General features: G+C 33.9%; 1 protein-coding gene across 2 annotated transcripts in view; it reads right to left on the bottom strand.

The window, feature by feature from the left end:
* The window catches only part of LOC133205345 (uncharacterized), a 63,193-nt gene extending 48,076 nt beyond the window's left edge, over nucleotides 1-15,117 (bottom strand). For both annotated transcript variants that reach the window (XR_009723605.1, XM_061341137.1), the window contains exons 1-8: nucleotides 14,954-15,117; nucleotides 14,418-14,607; nucleotides 13,565-13,722; nucleotides 12,105-12,614; nucleotides 11,764-11,961; nucleotides 8,222-8,395; nucleotides 2,273-2,414; nucleotides 171-289 (exon numbers count right to left, since the gene is read on the bottom strand). Coding sequence is in view for 1 of the 2 variants with exons in the window: in XM_061341137.1 (XP_061197121.1) it covers nucleotides 171-289; nucleotides 2,273-2,414; nucleotides 8,222-8,395; nucleotides 11,764-11,961; nucleotides 12,105-12,614; nucleotides 13,565-13,722; nucleotides 14,418-14,607; nucleotides 14,954-15,035 (1,573 nt within the window). In the remaining variant the exon portion in view is untranslated. The remainder of the gene's footprint in view (nucleotides 1-170; nucleotides 290-2,272; nucleotides 2,415-8,221; nucleotides 8,396-11,763; nucleotides 11,962-12,104; nucleotides 12,615-13,564; nucleotides 13,723-14,417; nucleotides 14,608-14,953) is intronic.
* Between the last annotated feature and the right edge of the window lie 3,355 nt (nucleotides 15,118-18,472).

Here is an 18,472-nt window from a genome sequence, read left to right on the forward strand (position 1 = left end):
TTCCTAACTAGTAAACATTTGAAGTAATTAGGTTCAATGCAATCCATAAGTCGTATATCTTCATAGGCACATTGTATAATGTATATCTAATGATGTATCATAATACTCTGCCATTAGAGTTCATGGTAATAAAATAAAATAAAATAAAATGAAATACAGTATGTAGTTACTGATTTGTGCATTTCCTATGATGTTTCTGTTCGATACTGGAATAATGCAGTAGTAAGTCCCCTCATCGTCCACATAAGCTCGTTTTATGTGAAGCTGTCCGTCCTTGGTAACAGATATTCTGAAAATAAAGGAAAATTAAAATAAAAATCAAACTGTATAATGTATACGAACCTATTGTATCAAAATGCCCTGAAGCAAGAGAATTTCATGAGTGTAGGGGGTGGGGTGGAGTCAAATACATTTACTATACACGACTCTTTACCACGCTTTCAATAGTTTAGATGTAAGAGGGTTTTAAAAACGATGTTCTGAGTCATGGCAGAAAATGACACGAGGAGAAACTACCAAAGCATGATAGCAAGCTAACGGAATAAGAAAATTTTGAACGCCCAACATTCTGCATGAAAACGACAGGTGCTCGTGGACTTTTATCGGTATTTATTAAAATGATATAAAACTGTAAAAGTTACATAAAGGATGACTGCACTTAAGGACATGCGAAATTTGCGACAAAAAATAAACTTTCAAAACAAGCATTTTTTCTTTTCATTGCAAGAATGGTCAACATCCAATCTACAACTTTATGTAATTAAGTTTAATAAAAGTGTGTATTTACGAAGTTCGAATCTGTTTTCAAAGGCAGGGGTCATCACAATTTCTTGAATCTGCTTTTGGTAATGAGAGCGCCCATTTTTTTTACTGACTTCATACATAGTCAGCGCATGTTTGTCTATTGTTCTACGTTTAACAGTAGTTGTATATTTGCATAAATAATAACGTGTCAAAAGGAGATTAATAGACAAACATGCACTCATGGTTAAAAAGAGAAAAAACTGCTTCTTCTTACATTCGCTCTCTGTGTTGTAACCAAGGGTTGTGACATGTTGAATATTATAATTCACCACGTGATTTCGTACCTCAGGTAACTTTGTGAATACTAAATTCCGTCACGTGACTTGTAAGGTAGCATGTTTTGAGCTAACTAGGACATTGTGTTCGAATACGTTAAATCATTTGGCATTGATATAATTCTGCTTTAATTACATTGACGTGCTCCTATTGTTAATTTTGTTTTGAAACCTTTGTCAGTAGTGTGTTTGTGCCATACAGAATGGAGAGGGAGATTCGAAAGAGTGATCACGTTCTTTTTTCAAGCAAGTTATTGTTATTTATCAAGTCTAATTTTAGACCTATTCTTACAATGTCAGCTCCACCTCTCGTGCATATCTTATGATCAATCAAGGGCAGGTAAGTGTAAATTCTCTATATTTGGAAAGCAGTAAGGACAAAAAACTTGATTCACTTTATTGTAACACAGTCTAAAATCATTTTAAGATTTAAATTTGGTTCCAAATTAACAGGATTCTTTCATAAACATACAAAAGTGAAATAAGGTTTATATATAAAAGCAACAGAAGCAACTGAAAATGACAAAAACCGGCATTAAGTGCAGTCATCCTTTGAATAATTTACCTATATCATATTCTGTTCTTTAAAGCGATGGCAATTGCATACCCTAAAATCACGTTTGATCTTGATCATATATACACGAAATGGATTTTAAGATAGGTCCATTAGTTACTTTATTTCACTAAAATGTTTATATCTAAATAAACCAAAATAGAATTATAATTTGCCTTCATGTTGTGTACATGTGTACACTTGTACTAAATCTTATAAATCACGTGAAACTTCCACGGTTAAGGCAGAATTGAGAAAGAGGGACGACGAACACTATCAACACATAAGCTCTTCTGTTCTTCAAACAATGTGACCAGGTAACCCGGGTTCGATTTTTTTTCGCCGCGCTGCGTCAAACCTTAGATGTAAACATAGGTAGTGACTGTTCGTTCGGAAAGCGCCCGGCATTAGAATTAAAGTCAAAGGTCTTTCGGATGGGGTCCCGTTTCACAGTAGGTGTTGGCACGAAAGAGAACCCTCACTGCTCAATGGCCCTAAGTGCCGAGTATACATGTAGGTCTGATTTGAAGCCCTCACCGGTATATGATGACCTGGCTATATTAGCGAAATTCTCAATGGGACGTAAAACATTGTTTTCATTTTTTAAATCTAACAATCGGTAAGAGACTAACAGACTTACCTTCCAATTTTCCTTCCAGGCCTGTATCGCTTGCCACGGGGACTTACCCAGTACATAGATCTGTGTACCGACTGATCCAGAGACTTACAAGTAAGACTAGCGTTGCTTCCTTGAAAAATCTTATACTCTGCTTTGGTTGCTCCTTCAAAATAATACTTTCGTCATGCGTAATGTAAAAGGTAAATATAAGGAACAATGATCAATCTCATAAATCCAGTAAGGAATATGAATGGTGAACAGGGCAAAGAAAGGGATCTCTGGAAACATCAGAGCTGGTTCAAGGTTATAAGGAGGAGTAAACTTCCCCTGTCAACCGGTCACATCCGATGTGAGTTCTCTGTATTGTGTATTTGCAAATAAGGTCAGTACAACGACTATAGATGCTATTAAAAAAATTGACTTTCAGTGAAATAGTTGATACCCTGTAATATCAACTTATTTGTCAGTCAACTTGTTTCTGTTTATATATTGATAGTATTCAGAACATGTTCTTGGGAATCAAATCAGTTGGAAGATATAAATACAACATGCAGGTGATCACGGAATACAACTATATAAAAAGGGAAAGTTGACGAAAAAAACCTGAGGTCATCCCGTTTGTCAAATAGATTAATTGTTAGTAGGTCATTACCATTCTATAGTCAGTAAAATATTCAAGAAGTGATTGAAAATCAAATGCGAATTCTCAAAAACGCTTAAGAACTTTAAGAAAATTTGAATTCACAATTTTTTTCCAAAAACAATTAAATCATTAAATGATCTAATTGATTTGGGGAAAAAATTTTTTACTTTATACAACCAATTCTCATGAATAAATAAAGATCAGACTTCTGACACCATAGACAGCTACTTTTCCAATTTAAAATGGAAGTTGGATATATTTCCTCATCTTGTGATTGGTAATCTACAAAATGATTTTGTTAAAAATCATTCTGGTTCTGCATAAAAGTACTCCGAAGTATCAAAAAGATGCTGGAGTTCCTCATTACTAATATTTATGCAGTCTTTGGAGTCAAGGTATTCCAACAAACTGTTGGAATTGCCATGGGAACAAATTTAACTCCTTTACTGACCTTTTTGTTTTGTCTTCTTAAACTTGTCAAGATAATGAATTTTGAACTCAAAGTGGACGGGGTTTTTTTTCTTTTCAAATATTTCTCAACTTTTGGTCAAGGCTATTCAAGGATGCAGAAAAACAAAAAACGTAGAAAGATTCCGTAAATTAAATCACCAATATTTAGATTTCGAAGAGGCTTATCGCAGAAAACGGAGAAGACATGTAAATGGAACTGTGTTCCTTAACTGTCAGAGAGAATGTTACACAGTACCCTACGTTGATGCTTTCATGTTTAAGGACGTCAAGTTGTTGCGTGATATACACATCAACAAAATTATTAGCTTTTTTGGTGTCAAAAACGAATTGGGAAAAGAGCAGAATAGCAATTCTCTATTTCTATTAACCAAACACCCTTGTATTCCTATAATAGAAGAAACAATAGATGTGCTACTTCAGAAAGTGAGCAAAATTATTCAAAGTACTAGTGAGAAAGAAGAAAGAGCGATTGACTCTTGCTAGGAAGGCATTAAAAAGGAGAAGTGATATCCCCGTGTGTGTTGTTGGTGCAAGTTACATTTTAGTAGAATTTGAAAATATTTCCTTCAAATTTAAGATTTCACATTCTTTGCGGGTTTGAATGTACATTTTGATATTTAATGCAAAAATTACAAAGTTTGAGTTTTTGTTCCTGTGACTTGGAATACATATTTCAATACAATGTGAAAAATGTTGGATTCATTGCTTAAAAATATTCATCTGTGTCTTTGTTGTGTTTTCTTAATCTAATAACTTACCGTAGTTGTCCTATAAGTTATTAAATACTGTCCATTACTTTTAATAATGGACAGACTTTTTAACTTATTGGACAGTTACAGGTAACTAATTGGACTGTCTTGGACCTTTCAATAAAAAGAAAGTATTAAAAGAACAAAAGATGATAATAATATTCTAATGTTTTAAGGAGGAATAAAGCAGAAATCAGATGTGTGCATCAGAGAAATTAAGGAATTTAATCTTGGTTATCCAACTGTTTTAGCAAAGATGAAACGTGACGTTATCATCCGTGCGCCGCAAGGCGATACCACACATAACACGAAATGTCATAATTTGTTTATTTGAGCAGATATCTATTTCTATGCACTCGTATAATATATACAGGTATATATTGTTGAAAAATGAACCATTAAAAATAGAAAGGGGTAAAATTACTAGAACATGATGTTTATTATTTTTCACTGTTGACAACATTTGACAGGACAATCGTATGTAGTAATATTCCATTACCACCCGCCGCTGCATAAAGTGTGTTTACCTGTTACATTAAAAGTTTAGACTTCATCAGGTTAAATTTATCTATAACAATCTTTTTGTTAGGTTATTATTTTTATACTAATTATGTTATTATGATTACAAATAACTCCGTTTACCTGATCACAGAGGACTCACAGTGGCTTTGACCGCTAGAAAGGGGATGCTTACTATTCATATGCATCTGATCCAACTTTGCAGGCTCTGGTGTTTCCTTCTTTTTTTCCCTTTCGACGACTTGTATAGTTCAAAGGATTTTTTGAGTTTGATCAATGTTTGTTATCTTCAACTTTTCATTCCAAACAACATTTCCATTGTATTATTTATTCATTAAACATGGCGTTATGAATAGCAATTGCTCTGCGGGCATATTCCTTAATGCGCGCTAGCTCTTCATGGAAAATATGCCAGCAGAGAAATTGCTATTCATAACTCCTTGTTCACTGAATAATGCTGTTTATTCCTTATATTTGCTTTCCATGATATTATCAAGAATGACAGACAGAGGAAAGGCTGAATGTGATTTGTTACACACACAGAAATAAATAAGTAACTGATTAAAATAATTTCCATTTACCTGATCATTAAACTTTAAATTCCTTATGAAATAAAAACAATACTGACAATATTTAGCAGCCATTTTACGATATCTGATTATATGTCATCTTTACCAAATTCTTGTTTCATTTTCACTGGTCATATTTCATAAACATATTCATTCGATATCAATAAAAGAAAAGAATTTCAAAATGTTTTATGTAAGTTTTTGCATGTTTTCCCTCCACTTTTTGGAGTTCAAATAAATTTTGAAATACAAGTATTATAAAAATAATAAAAAGTTCACATCATATAACTTAATGTATCATCATTAAGTCAAAACTTATTATAGCTTTGTGAGGAGTTTTCTTTCATTTAATATGTAAAATTATGCATGTTTGCACATGTGTTTTTTTGGAGAAATTTTTATTGTACAATTTTGATAGTTGCTAACAATTAATTTTTTTTAAAATTTGAAAATAATGGAAAGGAACATTTCTTATTTTTTCATTTTCATTATGACCTAAAATTTATTGATTTTATCAATTATTTCTCTCTCTCTCTCTCTCTCTATATATATATATATATAGATAGATAGATAGATACCATTGTACAGCGTATTTTACGTGTAGTAGACTTCTTCATGCGAGAGTTTAAGGAGGGATTCTTGTCTGGTTTCTGACTAGATGAAATGTTCAAAGTATATTTAAGAAATAAAGTCCGCGTTATCGTGAATGTTGCAGGATAACCTCCGAGGTCGAGAAATGTTGTCTGAAATATAAAAGCCGAGGCGTTAGCCGAGGCTTTTATATTTCAGACAACATTTCGAGACCGAGGAGGTTATCCTGCATCATTCACGACAACAAGGACTTTATTTCTATTCTACTAACGGCTCTAAAATACAGTTGATCGTTTTCTCTATAGAGAAACGAATTAGGTCACCATGTCGCAATTTCGCTGTTCCATTTAACACCAGAGGGTCAATCGATTGCATAAAATGCAGACGATTTCAGCTTTTGCTGGATTAAAAATATCCTTTAATTATTATAAATTTGCTTGTAACATATATTGATTAATTTTTATGAATGAAAAATAACAAAACCAGTTGTCTATTTCATTGATTTATCAGTAAAATCACGGGAGTGTAAATGTTATTGGGGAGGTCCGTAGAACAGTCCCACTTGGCTATAAAAACGGATATTTATCAGCTGTTTCAGGCAATACACACGTTTAGACTGCGGAAGACGACACATCGATGTGGTCTAAATAAGTATTAGATTATACAGTGAAATATTTATTTCAACTGTACAGATTTGACATGTGATTCTGATCTGATAATTTTTTGATGACGTTCGTGATTTATTGGAGAATAATGTCCGCGGCATTTCTTTGATCTCGGCAATAATCGTAGTAGAATTGCTTATATTTTTTATATATTTAGATGCAAGATATTTAAAAGATCATATTAATCTTTCTTCATCACAATTGTACAACTTTAAATAGAAATGGTAAACTGAGTTTGAAATCTAACAGGGACTATATTTTTGGCGGAATGGCGATGTATGAAAATATCTTCTTTTCTGCCTCTCAAAATAATTATAGAGCAATGAATTTAGTTATAATTTTTACACAATCAAAGACTTGGAGAAAATTTTTAAATGTAAGTTAAATTAATAATAAGGGACTAAAGTTTTAAAATATATCAAATAAATATGATTTTCCAAACAAACTACAACTATGTTAGCTTTTAAAACCTTCCAATCTAAGTTCAGATTTGAGCCAAAAATCCGTAAAAAGTGTTTTTTCTCTCTTAATAAACGGTCAAAACTTTTTGTTTTTATATCATTTTGTATCTTTATATGACAACTTTACCATATGTGAAAATAAGAAAAATTTAAATATAGGAAGCATATAAAAATAACTGAAATATCTTAAAATTTTAAGAAAAATAGAGAAAATTCGGATTAGCCAATATCGATTTTAGTTAAATTATTTATTTCAATTTGGGAATATCATCTTATAGACCCTATATGGTAATATCTCTTTATGCAAAAAGAAAAACATTTAATCTTTTGAAATAGAAGTAGGCTTCGCATGATTGGCAACAGTAATGTTTAATTCTTAATATCCAGGGAAAAGGTACTGACCTTGACCTGACCTTGCCTCTAATATAAAACGGTCAAATTTAATCTAAATGATACCATCACTTGGTGATATTGTCTTCTTGATTCTGTGAAAATTTCATTGATTTTTAAATATAAGAAATAAGTGTTCTTATGAGAAGAATCCCTCCTTAACACAGCCTGTACATATTCTGAGAGCTAGCATATGCAAAATAAGTTAGTACATGTATATATATATTCAGAAAAATAATTATAATAAAAATTATTACTTGTACAGTATGAAACATATGCGTATTATCATACCTTTTATTTATTTATTTATTTTTTTTTTTTTTTTTTTTTTTTTGGTATTGTATTTGGATAGATGAAGAAAGTCAATATACATGGTTTTAATGGAATAGATGTATGACTTCCTTTTTTTAATTTAAAAAAATGTCTCAATCAAATAATTCATTTTCAGTGCAAAATAAAAGAATGGTCCTAGTAGGAAATTGAAACATTTCAATCTTCTGTCGAGTTCTTATCCTGGATTGGAGTAATACAGAAATTAAGTACAACACTTCTCATACATTGTAGGATTCTTTTCTTCAGATTCTTATATTTTTTTATCAATTCAGACTTCAATGTTATTAATTTTACGCGCATTTATATTTTACTGGACTTTTTTAGTAAAATTTGAAATGCATTATGCAAACAAGTACTTCTTTGATCGTACGTCTGAGGTGGAAAACTGTGCGTGTTTTGTAATAAATCAATAACTTTAAATAAACCTTCCGTTTGGATTTAGACAATTATGTAAATAGAATACACAAATAAAAATTACTTTGCATTTAAATTAATAATTTAGAATATTCATACTGACGTGAAAATGACATTAGACTCAAAATTAGTGTTAAAAAATAATTAATCTACAAAAATACGAACCACATGCAGCCATAATACAGGCACGGGTCTTTTTGCGACTTCCCACACACTTAATTATTGTATCTCCGTGCTTAAACTCTCGCTGGTTTGATTGACATTTTCTGTAGCTTTGTTCATTCCCAAGACCACAAGTCACTGAACACTCGGACCAACTTCCCCAGGATGTCCACTGCCCTGTAAATGAGGTCATAATAGAAATAAAAGAAGAAATTGAACTACAGAATTGGATGTTTTTAAACATCTGATTATGTTTGATCCATTCCGAAAACTGATCAGATGTTCTTTTTTTTTTTTAATTAAGATGGATTTTCATAGGATGTACGATTTTATCGATATACCGGTATATCGTTATTTTTTTTTTGGGGGGGGGGGGGGATACGTTTCGTGATACGGAGACCGAAATAACGGTATTTCGAACACAATGATAAATTGAGAGTAGAGTGATTCAGTGAATTTTTAAATACTTCATCCTGTTGTTCCATAAATCGTTTCATACATGTACATGAAATATGGAGATACCGAACAGTAATCAAGCTCAGAAGTTCATTGATACAATACAAATCGGGAGCAGAGCAAACAAGGACCACCAAAAAAACATCAGAGGTGGGAACAGGTGCCATGGAAGAGTAAGCATACCCTGTCGACCGGTCACATCCGCCGTGTGCACATTGTCATGATCGGGTAGACGGAAAAATCCGTAGACAATTCAGTGTTTAAATAATTGCCTAACAACTAGTATGAAAAACGTTAGTCAGCATTCGACTTAAGGAGAAACAGGACCGTGAGCTGAAAAAAAATCTGGTCAATCATTTTTTTCATATTTTGTATATTTTTAATTTAGTATGTCCTACATATCTTTAAGTAACTCTATCATCAGATTTCTTGACTTATTTAAGAGATATCGCCATACAAATATCGCTCCGTACAGTGTATGGATTAAGTTTTGGTTCTTCGTGTTTACGGGTCCTTTATTGAGTCTATAATGGGAATTTTTAAGCACAAACAAAACATGTGTAAGGACATGCAGCTCTTCAAATATTCAGAATATAAATAGTGTTTAGAATTCTTACGGCATTTTTTCATACTTCACAATGTATATGGATTGGATAAATTACGCACTTTTCAAGACAGCTTCAACGACAAAAAAAAGCATATGGGAAAAAATTCTGTAAATAATTATTTTAAAATTTACGATTGAAATATATGGAGATAACGAACAGTATTCAAGCTCAAAAGTCCATTAATCAATACAAAATAGGAGCAGAGCAAACACGGACCTCCAAACATCAGAGGTGGGATCAGGTGCCATGGAGGAGTGAGCATCCCCTGCCGACCGGTCACACCCGCCGTGTGCTCCTTGTCATGATCGGGAAATAACGGAAAAATCCGTCGACAATTCAGTGTGTAAATAATGGCCTAACAATTAGTGTGAAAAACGTCAGACAGCATTTGACTCAATGATAAATTGTATTTGCTAACAAGGTCATTGTATCGACCATAGAACTTACGAAATGATGACTTTAAACGAGACAGCTGATATTCTTGTTTCATCAACTTATTTGTCAATAATTTACCTCGTTTTAGAAATTGTACATACGTAGAGCATGCTCTTGCGTATCGAATCAACTGAAGTCCTTCTTCGTAGTAATTAATTGCAGCAATATCGTAAGGTGAAGCTTACCTCATTATCACACAGGACATTCTTGAACAAGACATAAGCGTGGTAAAAACGCTTAATGTTTACATTTTCCGAGTACGGGAAAAACAACTGTGACGTCACACGAAAACTTGCACAAACGAAATGGAATATAACTTCCGATAATCTTTGCTACCAAACACGTAAAAATTATTCTCGTAATTCCTGCTTCAAAAAATCCATCGCGATACATTGGTTGTAATCTGTTTTAATGTAATATTATAAAACTGACCAAAATCAACGTGTACTTGATCTCATTGCACCGAGAGATCATATATGACGTCACTGACTTGTTAGACTGCAGCGTAAAGAAACAGAGGGGTGGATCAATCGATTTCACAATTCTGAAATATTTACACAATCGTTTAAAACTCTTCAATATTTTACATAAAATGTTTAAGCTTAACAAGTTGAACAAATATTACACAAATACAGGTGAATTATAACAACGTTTAGCACCTACATGAACAGTGACTATGACGTAGTCAATTGAGTCATGTGACATGTGTCCTGTCTCCCCTTAATGATAGATTGTATTTGCTGACAAGGTCATTGTATCGACCATAGAAATTACGAAGTGGTGACTTTAAACGACACTGTTGATATCCTTGTTTCATCAACTTGTTTGTCAATAGCTTGCCTCGTTTTATAAATTGTTCGCACTTGGAGCATGCTCTTGCGTATCGGATCAACTGGGAGATATTAACCCCATATGCAGGTGATAAGGGTATACTGCTACATAAGTAAGGGAAGACGACGATAGGAAAGTTGTTTGCCATTAACATCTTTTTATAAAATATTCAAATATGAAACAGATGTGCCAGACTGTAGTATCTTTTATTTCAAGTTCACTGGGATATCGACATATGAATGGAAGAAACTATTGTTAATTGATAATACGTCGTCGATATATCTAAATGTCGCGTTGAAGGCCACAGCAAGTATCTTCTTTTTCTCATGTACAAGTTTTGGAATAAACTCTGCTTTGTATAAATACAAAAATACCACTGCTAATAACCGGGCGCAATTGGTATCCATAGAAATTCTGACAGATAGTTGGAAGACCTGATCTCCAAACACTACACAGATAGTGTCAATCAGAAACTCAAGTTTCTTTTTAATATCTACTTCAGAGTACTTGTGTGTACAATCAAAAGAAGTGAAAGTCACGGGTTTTGATGAGACCTTAAAAACCGAGGTCCCGTGTCACGGTAGGCGTTGGCACGATAAAGAACCTCACTGCTCAATGGCTCTAAGTGCCGAGTATAGGTCTAAATTTGAAGCCCTTCACCGGCATAAGACGACGTCTCTCTATGAGTGAAAATTCTCGAATGGGACGTTAAACAGCATACTATCAATCAATCATTCAAAGGGATGACATCGGAGAAAAATTACCATATTTCTGATAGTAGCTCAAATACTACTTCAGAAATTAAATACATGATAACAGAAAAATAAAAGGAAACTTTAGAAAAAGGTCGATTTGGAGAGATGGAAATTCTATCCGTTTTTTGTTGATTGAACGCGTGTTGACGATTGACAGACACACCAACATTTAGGAAAATCATCACTGTACGGAAACGACAGTGAAATAATTCTTTAGAGTCCAGATATACCGGTAGGTGCTGAAGGGGTGGGGGGTATTTTTACCAAAATTACAGCTTTCGCCCTTTGTAGAGTTTATGTATATAGATGTGGTACGTTTTTTAAACATGGTATTTCTTGTCTGAAAGTGTCAGAATCCTTATTGTAACAACTTTTTAAGTGTATTTAAAGTGGATTCAAAATTTTACTAATTAATTTTACGTTTAACAATCCGTATAAAATAAGTTACAATGATACTAACCATATATGACAGTTGGGCCCGTTGGTTTTGGAGGAAGAACTTCCTCAAGGCATGGACATTTCTTCATTTCTGAACTATGACCCTTGCATGGTTTATATGTATCTTCGTTTACAAAACATGTTCTACTACGCGTGCTGAATTTCCTCCCCTTACATGTCTTTGAACAAGGGCTCCAGTTACCCCACTCCGACCAATGAGCTGTCCATTAGATTTATATATTAACATATGATTTGTAAAAAATGATCTCAAAACTGTTTCTTGTTTCATTTAAATATTCGGATTGTTTGTTAAATAAATTAACTTAAAGTGTACAATTTATTTGGTTGCTTTGGAGTTTTTACCTTCAGTAAACATCTTGGGGTGAGTTTTGTGCTCTGTCCTATTCATTTTCTTGAGAAGCTCCCAGATTTGAATGGTCCTGTTCTGGATCTGAGAATTGATCTTTTCCCGATCATACTTAGGATTAGACTGCACTTGACCCATGATGCTTTCTGCCATCAAATGGACGATTCGTGTAAGTTTGGCCAAATGTGCCTCTGTCAAGTTCTCCTTTGTTAACAGTACTTTGATTCCGTTACTGATAGCATCACCGGACGTATGTGTTTCTGAAGGAACCACCAGAACTGAGATGTTTGACGAGTTATTCGGTCTTCCAATGGGTATCCATGTTCCTGGATTTGTATTTTGTGTTGTGCTGCCAACAGACTGATTCTGAAGATAGATCCGGATTTTGGATATTAATCTATTCCTGACGACAATGCTGTTGCTGGATTTAGTGTTCAGGGAAGGCAACATGTACTCAAACATCTTTATTGCGTCAGTAACTTTCATCAGCTTGCGACTGACAAGATCTATTTAAAAAAAGATAATTTACTAGTAATTAAAAAGAAATGATTTTTCAATATACTAGTATCCAAGCGGTGAGAAAATTTTTGCGCGTAAAGAATATGCCATTTTTTATTTGTTAGATGTTGCTAAATTCTATGAAACACAATTTTTGTGCTGCAAATTTCAGTTGTCATCTATAGTTGTTTCCTGTGGGCAATACATTCTATAATTTTACCAGTGTCATTAACCGCTCGTACAAGATTTCCTACGTTCTTAAATAAAAATCTGACCCTAAGAAAATATAGAGTCGGAACGGCATCCTAAAGATATCTGCATTATACTGTACAGTAGAAAAATTGATAGATACTATAACTGGTTTGCATGTAAAATATAAAGAAATTTGTTTAATACCAGGAAGAAGAGACTGAATTCCGGTTTGTATTGTGCATGAATATACAGAAATGACGAGGTTACAATAGAAAGTTCATTAAATGAGGGAAGTGCATTGCATTCTTAGGTGTGGCTTGCCGAATAAATGGTTTGCTGAACATTTAATAAAGCTGCATTTTGAAGTGTCTTTCCAAATCTTAAACAATGCATTAAAGTGTGGTTGCAGTTATAAGGAAAATGTATCTTAAAGTTTCAGCGTCTTATCACATCCACCTGCCATTACCTACAAAAGCTAACTAGTGTGTATTGCTAGATTCCACAAGAGCACTGATATAAAATCAAAAACTATGACCATAAACCTTCAAGTTGTTGAGCCTTTAACTGCTGGTGTTTCATTTGGTCTGTTTCAAAAAAACGCCATTACATTAACCTGAAGAGTACCTAGAGATATTCATGCATGTATCAAGTCTAATGTTTTGCATCAATAATAATTCTCTTCAGTAAATTTATGTTATAAATGACAGTTGATACAACCTGCAGTCAATAACCAACCAAATCAACGTCACGGAGGTTTATCAATTACCTTTTACAGTTGTGAGTGACAATTTTGTAAAGGAAATCGGCACCAAAATTAATTGCAATTTCTTCGTTGCAGTTGTGTCCAAAACAAATAATCGAGCTTCCATCACAAAGAAACTTCCATTGATCTTATTGTTCTGGAGAGAACACTCCGACTTCTGCCTAAACATAGATAAGTCTATTTATATTAAAAATAAATTCAGACGATAAATCTAAAACACAGAGAAATTTGGATAGCATATTGAAATAAAATAAAGAAAAAGTAATCTGTACAGAAAAATAAGGCCATTCCAAGTTTTTTTTCTGTTAAGCGTCCGCGTGCGCCTTAGTTTTTGAACCCAATATCAGAATAAGCAAACAAAATCAGGAGACCTGAAATTGATTATTCTGGTCGAAATCTTGGAATTCTATCATTTCCTGTGATGATCTGTCTACATTTTTTCATATTTGGTAATTTTTAAGCATTTAGTACCTGATTTTGTTAACGTATAGATCTAGAAAGGAGAAAAATATATAAAAAAAAAATTAAATCAAATCAATCATTCGATTGACGTTACTTTTATTACTATGAGTTCTGTTTCCTTTTTTTTTTGGTTTGTGTATTTTTTGCGAATAGGTAGGTAGGTTTTTGAAAGATGGGTGGACGCTAAACATAGAAAAAAAACTTGGAATGGCCTAATCGTATCACTATTCAGCATTAATTACTTATTATTAGTAGTATCATTACATATAAATTCACAAAATTTAAGAATTAAAAACTGTCACAAAGGCTTACATGTGAGTTTTTCTCTATATACATCTCTATAGGCCTAATATTTTTTTTTAGGGGGAGGGGGGGGATTTGCATTTTTATGTACCTGCACTTAAATGTGAAAAACCTTTTGCCATTGTTCCGAACAGTCCAATAAATCCGGAGTAGATTTCTTGGAATACAAGATTTGATGTTTATAGCCGCTGTATATTCCGTCTGTGGGTACACATAGTTATATCTACAACCAGGCTTGACCACAGACACAGTGGTGCATCCTTTGATCTTCTTGTATGGACCTAAAAGGACAAATTGAGGTTATTGGGAAGGAAGGGCACTCCTTTTTGATTTTAGAAGAAATTCATTAGCCTATTAAGAGATATTTTTGCAGATGGTATCGGTAGGCCATAGTCCTTCTGGGCCAATAAGATCCCGTCATGAAAGAAAGGTGTATTAACATGCAGCACTTTGTAAAAGATACATACACTGTATGTATGTATATAAATTAAAACACTATGCTTACATGTATTTATATGCGAATTTCTTTATCCTAAAATTGCACAGGCACTTGCTTATAATTAGATCTATATGTTTGATAACTTGACTGATCTTCTAGCATGATAAATTGATTGTGATGCTACTTACACTGGTTGCGAGGCGTGGAACACGGAAGTTCCTCAATGACGATGAAGAACATCAATGCCTGAACAAGAAAATACCGTTTCATTTTTCAGTTGTTTTTTATCCATGTCCATATGACTGATCGTGCAAAAGAAAAATTACATACATTTTTCATAACAAAAGGTAAACGTCATAAATCGGCGGAAATGACGTCATAATGATTCAAATCGTGCCACTTTGCGCACCTAGTCACTACGTTTTGTTTTCACACAGTGCTTGGGGACGGGACCGCCCCTCTCCCCGTGTTCCTTACCCCAAGGGTTCTTTGATTCTCTTTTTAAATAAAATATTTTCATGACACATTCACAAAGTATTACAACTGAAAAATCCACAAATTTTAACCAAATATTGTGATTAACAGCAATCCCAATGATATCCAAGTTAACAGGCCCGTCCTAACGTTTAGGGGGCATAGTGGGGCGCCCAGACCCTCACTTTTAGCCTAAGACTAACCTTTTATAAAAATTCACCCTCTCTGATACTATAAAAGAGAATTCTTTTTAAGGAGAATGAATTGATTGATTGTTATGATCAGTTTCAAACCACGAGAAACAGAATTATCAAAGGCGCTTTTAAAAAAATGAGGAAAGAAAATATATCATATTATCCTACATATAATGACAAATTTATATTCATCACCAGTTGGAGTATTTTTTCCTTCTAAGTTAGGACATATTATTCTAAACATTTTAGAGTACCGATAATTTATTTCTTCAAATATTGAGACTGGAGTCCAAAATCTGCTTGCCCCCACCTAGCACCTCGGACTCATCATTCAAATGGTCGTCACTTAAATTAATAATAAATTGCAGATTCTTCCTTTTTTATGCATAATAAAGTAGCTTCTTTTTTTAATGTTAGATATCTTTTCAGTCCATTGAACCTTTTTTCACACATACATACTTGTGCTTAACTCCATCTGGTACGAACACATGTACCATGTTGAGCATAAATTTGAATGTAGTCCCTATAACTGTACCAGGGGCGGATCAAGCAATTTTTGAAAAGGGGTTCCAGGATACCCCCCACACACCAACATAGAATCACACACAGACAGTGAGAAAAAACTCTACTCTTATGCATACTCCCTTTCACAGGTGCGAATCCCTGAAGAAATTTTTTCCTATTTCGCAGAAGGGGCATACTCTCCTTTCCGTTTTAAAGGGGGTCAATATTTCCGGGGGGGGGTGCAAGGACATTTTTCGTTATTTTTACATAGTACCTCTTAAATCTTAAACTCTTAAATTCCAAAGGGGGGATGGGGTGCACCCCCCCCCCCCTAGATCCACGCATGACTTTTAAGCTCACCTGAGCTGAAGGCTCAAGTGAGCTTTTTTGATCGAAAAGTTTCCGGCGTCCGTCATCATGTGTTGTCTGTAAACTATTACATTTTCGACTTCTTCTCAAGAACCACTGGGCCAATTTCAACCAAACTTGCAAAAATGCATCCTTTGGTAAAGGGGAATTTTAGTTTGTTCACAATAAGTGCTACGCCCTCTTTCAGGGGGAGATAATTAAGAATTTATGAAAAATTTTTGTCATTTTTTAAAATTCTTTTTCTCAATAACCATTGGCCCCGAACAAATGAAACTTAGGTGAAATTTTCATGAAATATTGTAGACTCAAGTTTGTTCAAATCATGACCCCAGGGGTAGGGCGGGGTCACAACAGGGGATCAAAGTTTTACATAGTAATATATAGGATATATCTTTAAGAATCTTCTTCTCAAGATCCAGCAAAGCAATTATTAAACATATTGATAAAGAAGCATCCTCAGGTAGTGAAGATTCAAGATTATTCAAATCATGACACCCGAAGGGTAGGGCGAGGTCACAACGGGGGATTAAAGTTATACATAGGAATATAGAGAAAAAAAACTTTAAAAATCTTCTCAAGAACAGAAAGCCATAATCTGTCATATTGAATCATCCTCAAAGAGCATAGATTGAAACTTGTTCAAATCATGACCCTGTGTAAAGGATGGAACAGAAATGGGGGGGGGGGGGGTAAAGTTCAACATAGGAATATATAGGAAAACTCTTTAGAAAAATTCCCCATGAACAGCATAGCCTTGATTAGCCAGCCATATTTATATGGATGCATCCTCAGGTAGTGTAGATGGAAGTTTTTTTTTTTTTTTCAAATCATGACCTCTCGGGGGTAGGGTTGGGCCAAGGGGGATCAATGTTTTATATAAGAATATAAAAGAAAATGATATGCTGGTCAAGAACAGAAGGACCAAAGTTACTCAGGTGAACGTTGTGGCCCATGGGCCTCTTGTTCATCCAAAGATATCCTTCGGTGATATCAAACTGAAACCTTGCATATTTCTTATTGGATATGTCATGAATAAAAAAGAACATTTTACTCATAAATGAAAACGATGCGTGACAGCCTTATTAAATTTTAAGCTTTGGAATGTAGTGGCCGGGGGGGGGGGGGGGGGGAGTAGGGGGTTGAAGATAAACGGATGAAAGCAAATAAGCGAGACTCTACTTTCTAGCGAGTAGCAAGGATAGAGATTGGAATGCCGAGTTATTCTGAAATTTTTTTTATCCAAATCATACCAGACGTAAAAATATTTTTTTTAATATTAAGTACATGTAAATATATGTAATAATAATGCATACCAAAAAATTGACACTTCATGTATTGTAATAGTTAGTACTTTTGCATCGCCACGTGGTATCTTTTGCAATGCGAGGATTGTAGAATCTCTTCACTTTGCATTAGGGTACACGGTCGTACTATTTCATTTATCAACATTACTTACATATACAGTGTCAAATTGTACAATATACAAATACATGTATTATAGATTATTTAGTATACACATAATTTGTCTGTGCTGTTTGTAATTGTAGAAACCATGCTTGTTGTTTGTGATGCCTGAAAGGGCCCTGAAAGAATCTTATCTTATATTCCTGAAAACACGTTTTATCCCCCCTCTCTCTCTCTGCAAAAATAAAGGAGGTTCCATCCCTGGAACCTACCCCCCCCCCCCGTCTAGATCCGCCAAGTGGACTGAGGGCAATGCAAACTTTACAACAGAAAAAAGTACAAATTTTAACTAGGTACAAGAGGAGCTTTATTCCTCCAAAGAATTTTTTTCTTGTTCTGTAACACACATAATTTATATATATATATATATATATGTATATTGTAGATTAATCAAAGTGTGTTGCTTATGCCGGATTTCCGTGTGTTCCTTCTACTTTATCATTTGTCCCAGTGTGGAACTTCATGAGCGAAATTTTCTATCAAAGCTACTATATACATGTGAAAGGGGGGTCATTTTTTTTTTAAATGTGCAAAACAGGATCCTTTTTTTTAAAAAAAAATGGAACATAAGTTTACTTATTTATCTAAAACCTGTTCACCAATATACATTTCAGAATTCTGCTTTTTAATGGACCAACACCTGCACTCCCAAGAAATACAAAGAAACACAATTCAATCTTTATTTGTGATATAATTGAAGAC

This window comes from Saccostrea echinata, unplaced genomic scaffold (assembly GCF_033153115.1).
Source record: "Saccostrea echinata isolate AGI-Se365-2 ecotype Australia unplaced genomic scaffold, CSIRO_AGI_Sech_v1 ptg000054l, whole genome shotgun sequence".
Lineage (NCBI taxonomy): Eukaryota > Metazoa > Mollusca > Bivalvia > Ostreida > Ostreidae > Saccostrea > Saccostrea echinata.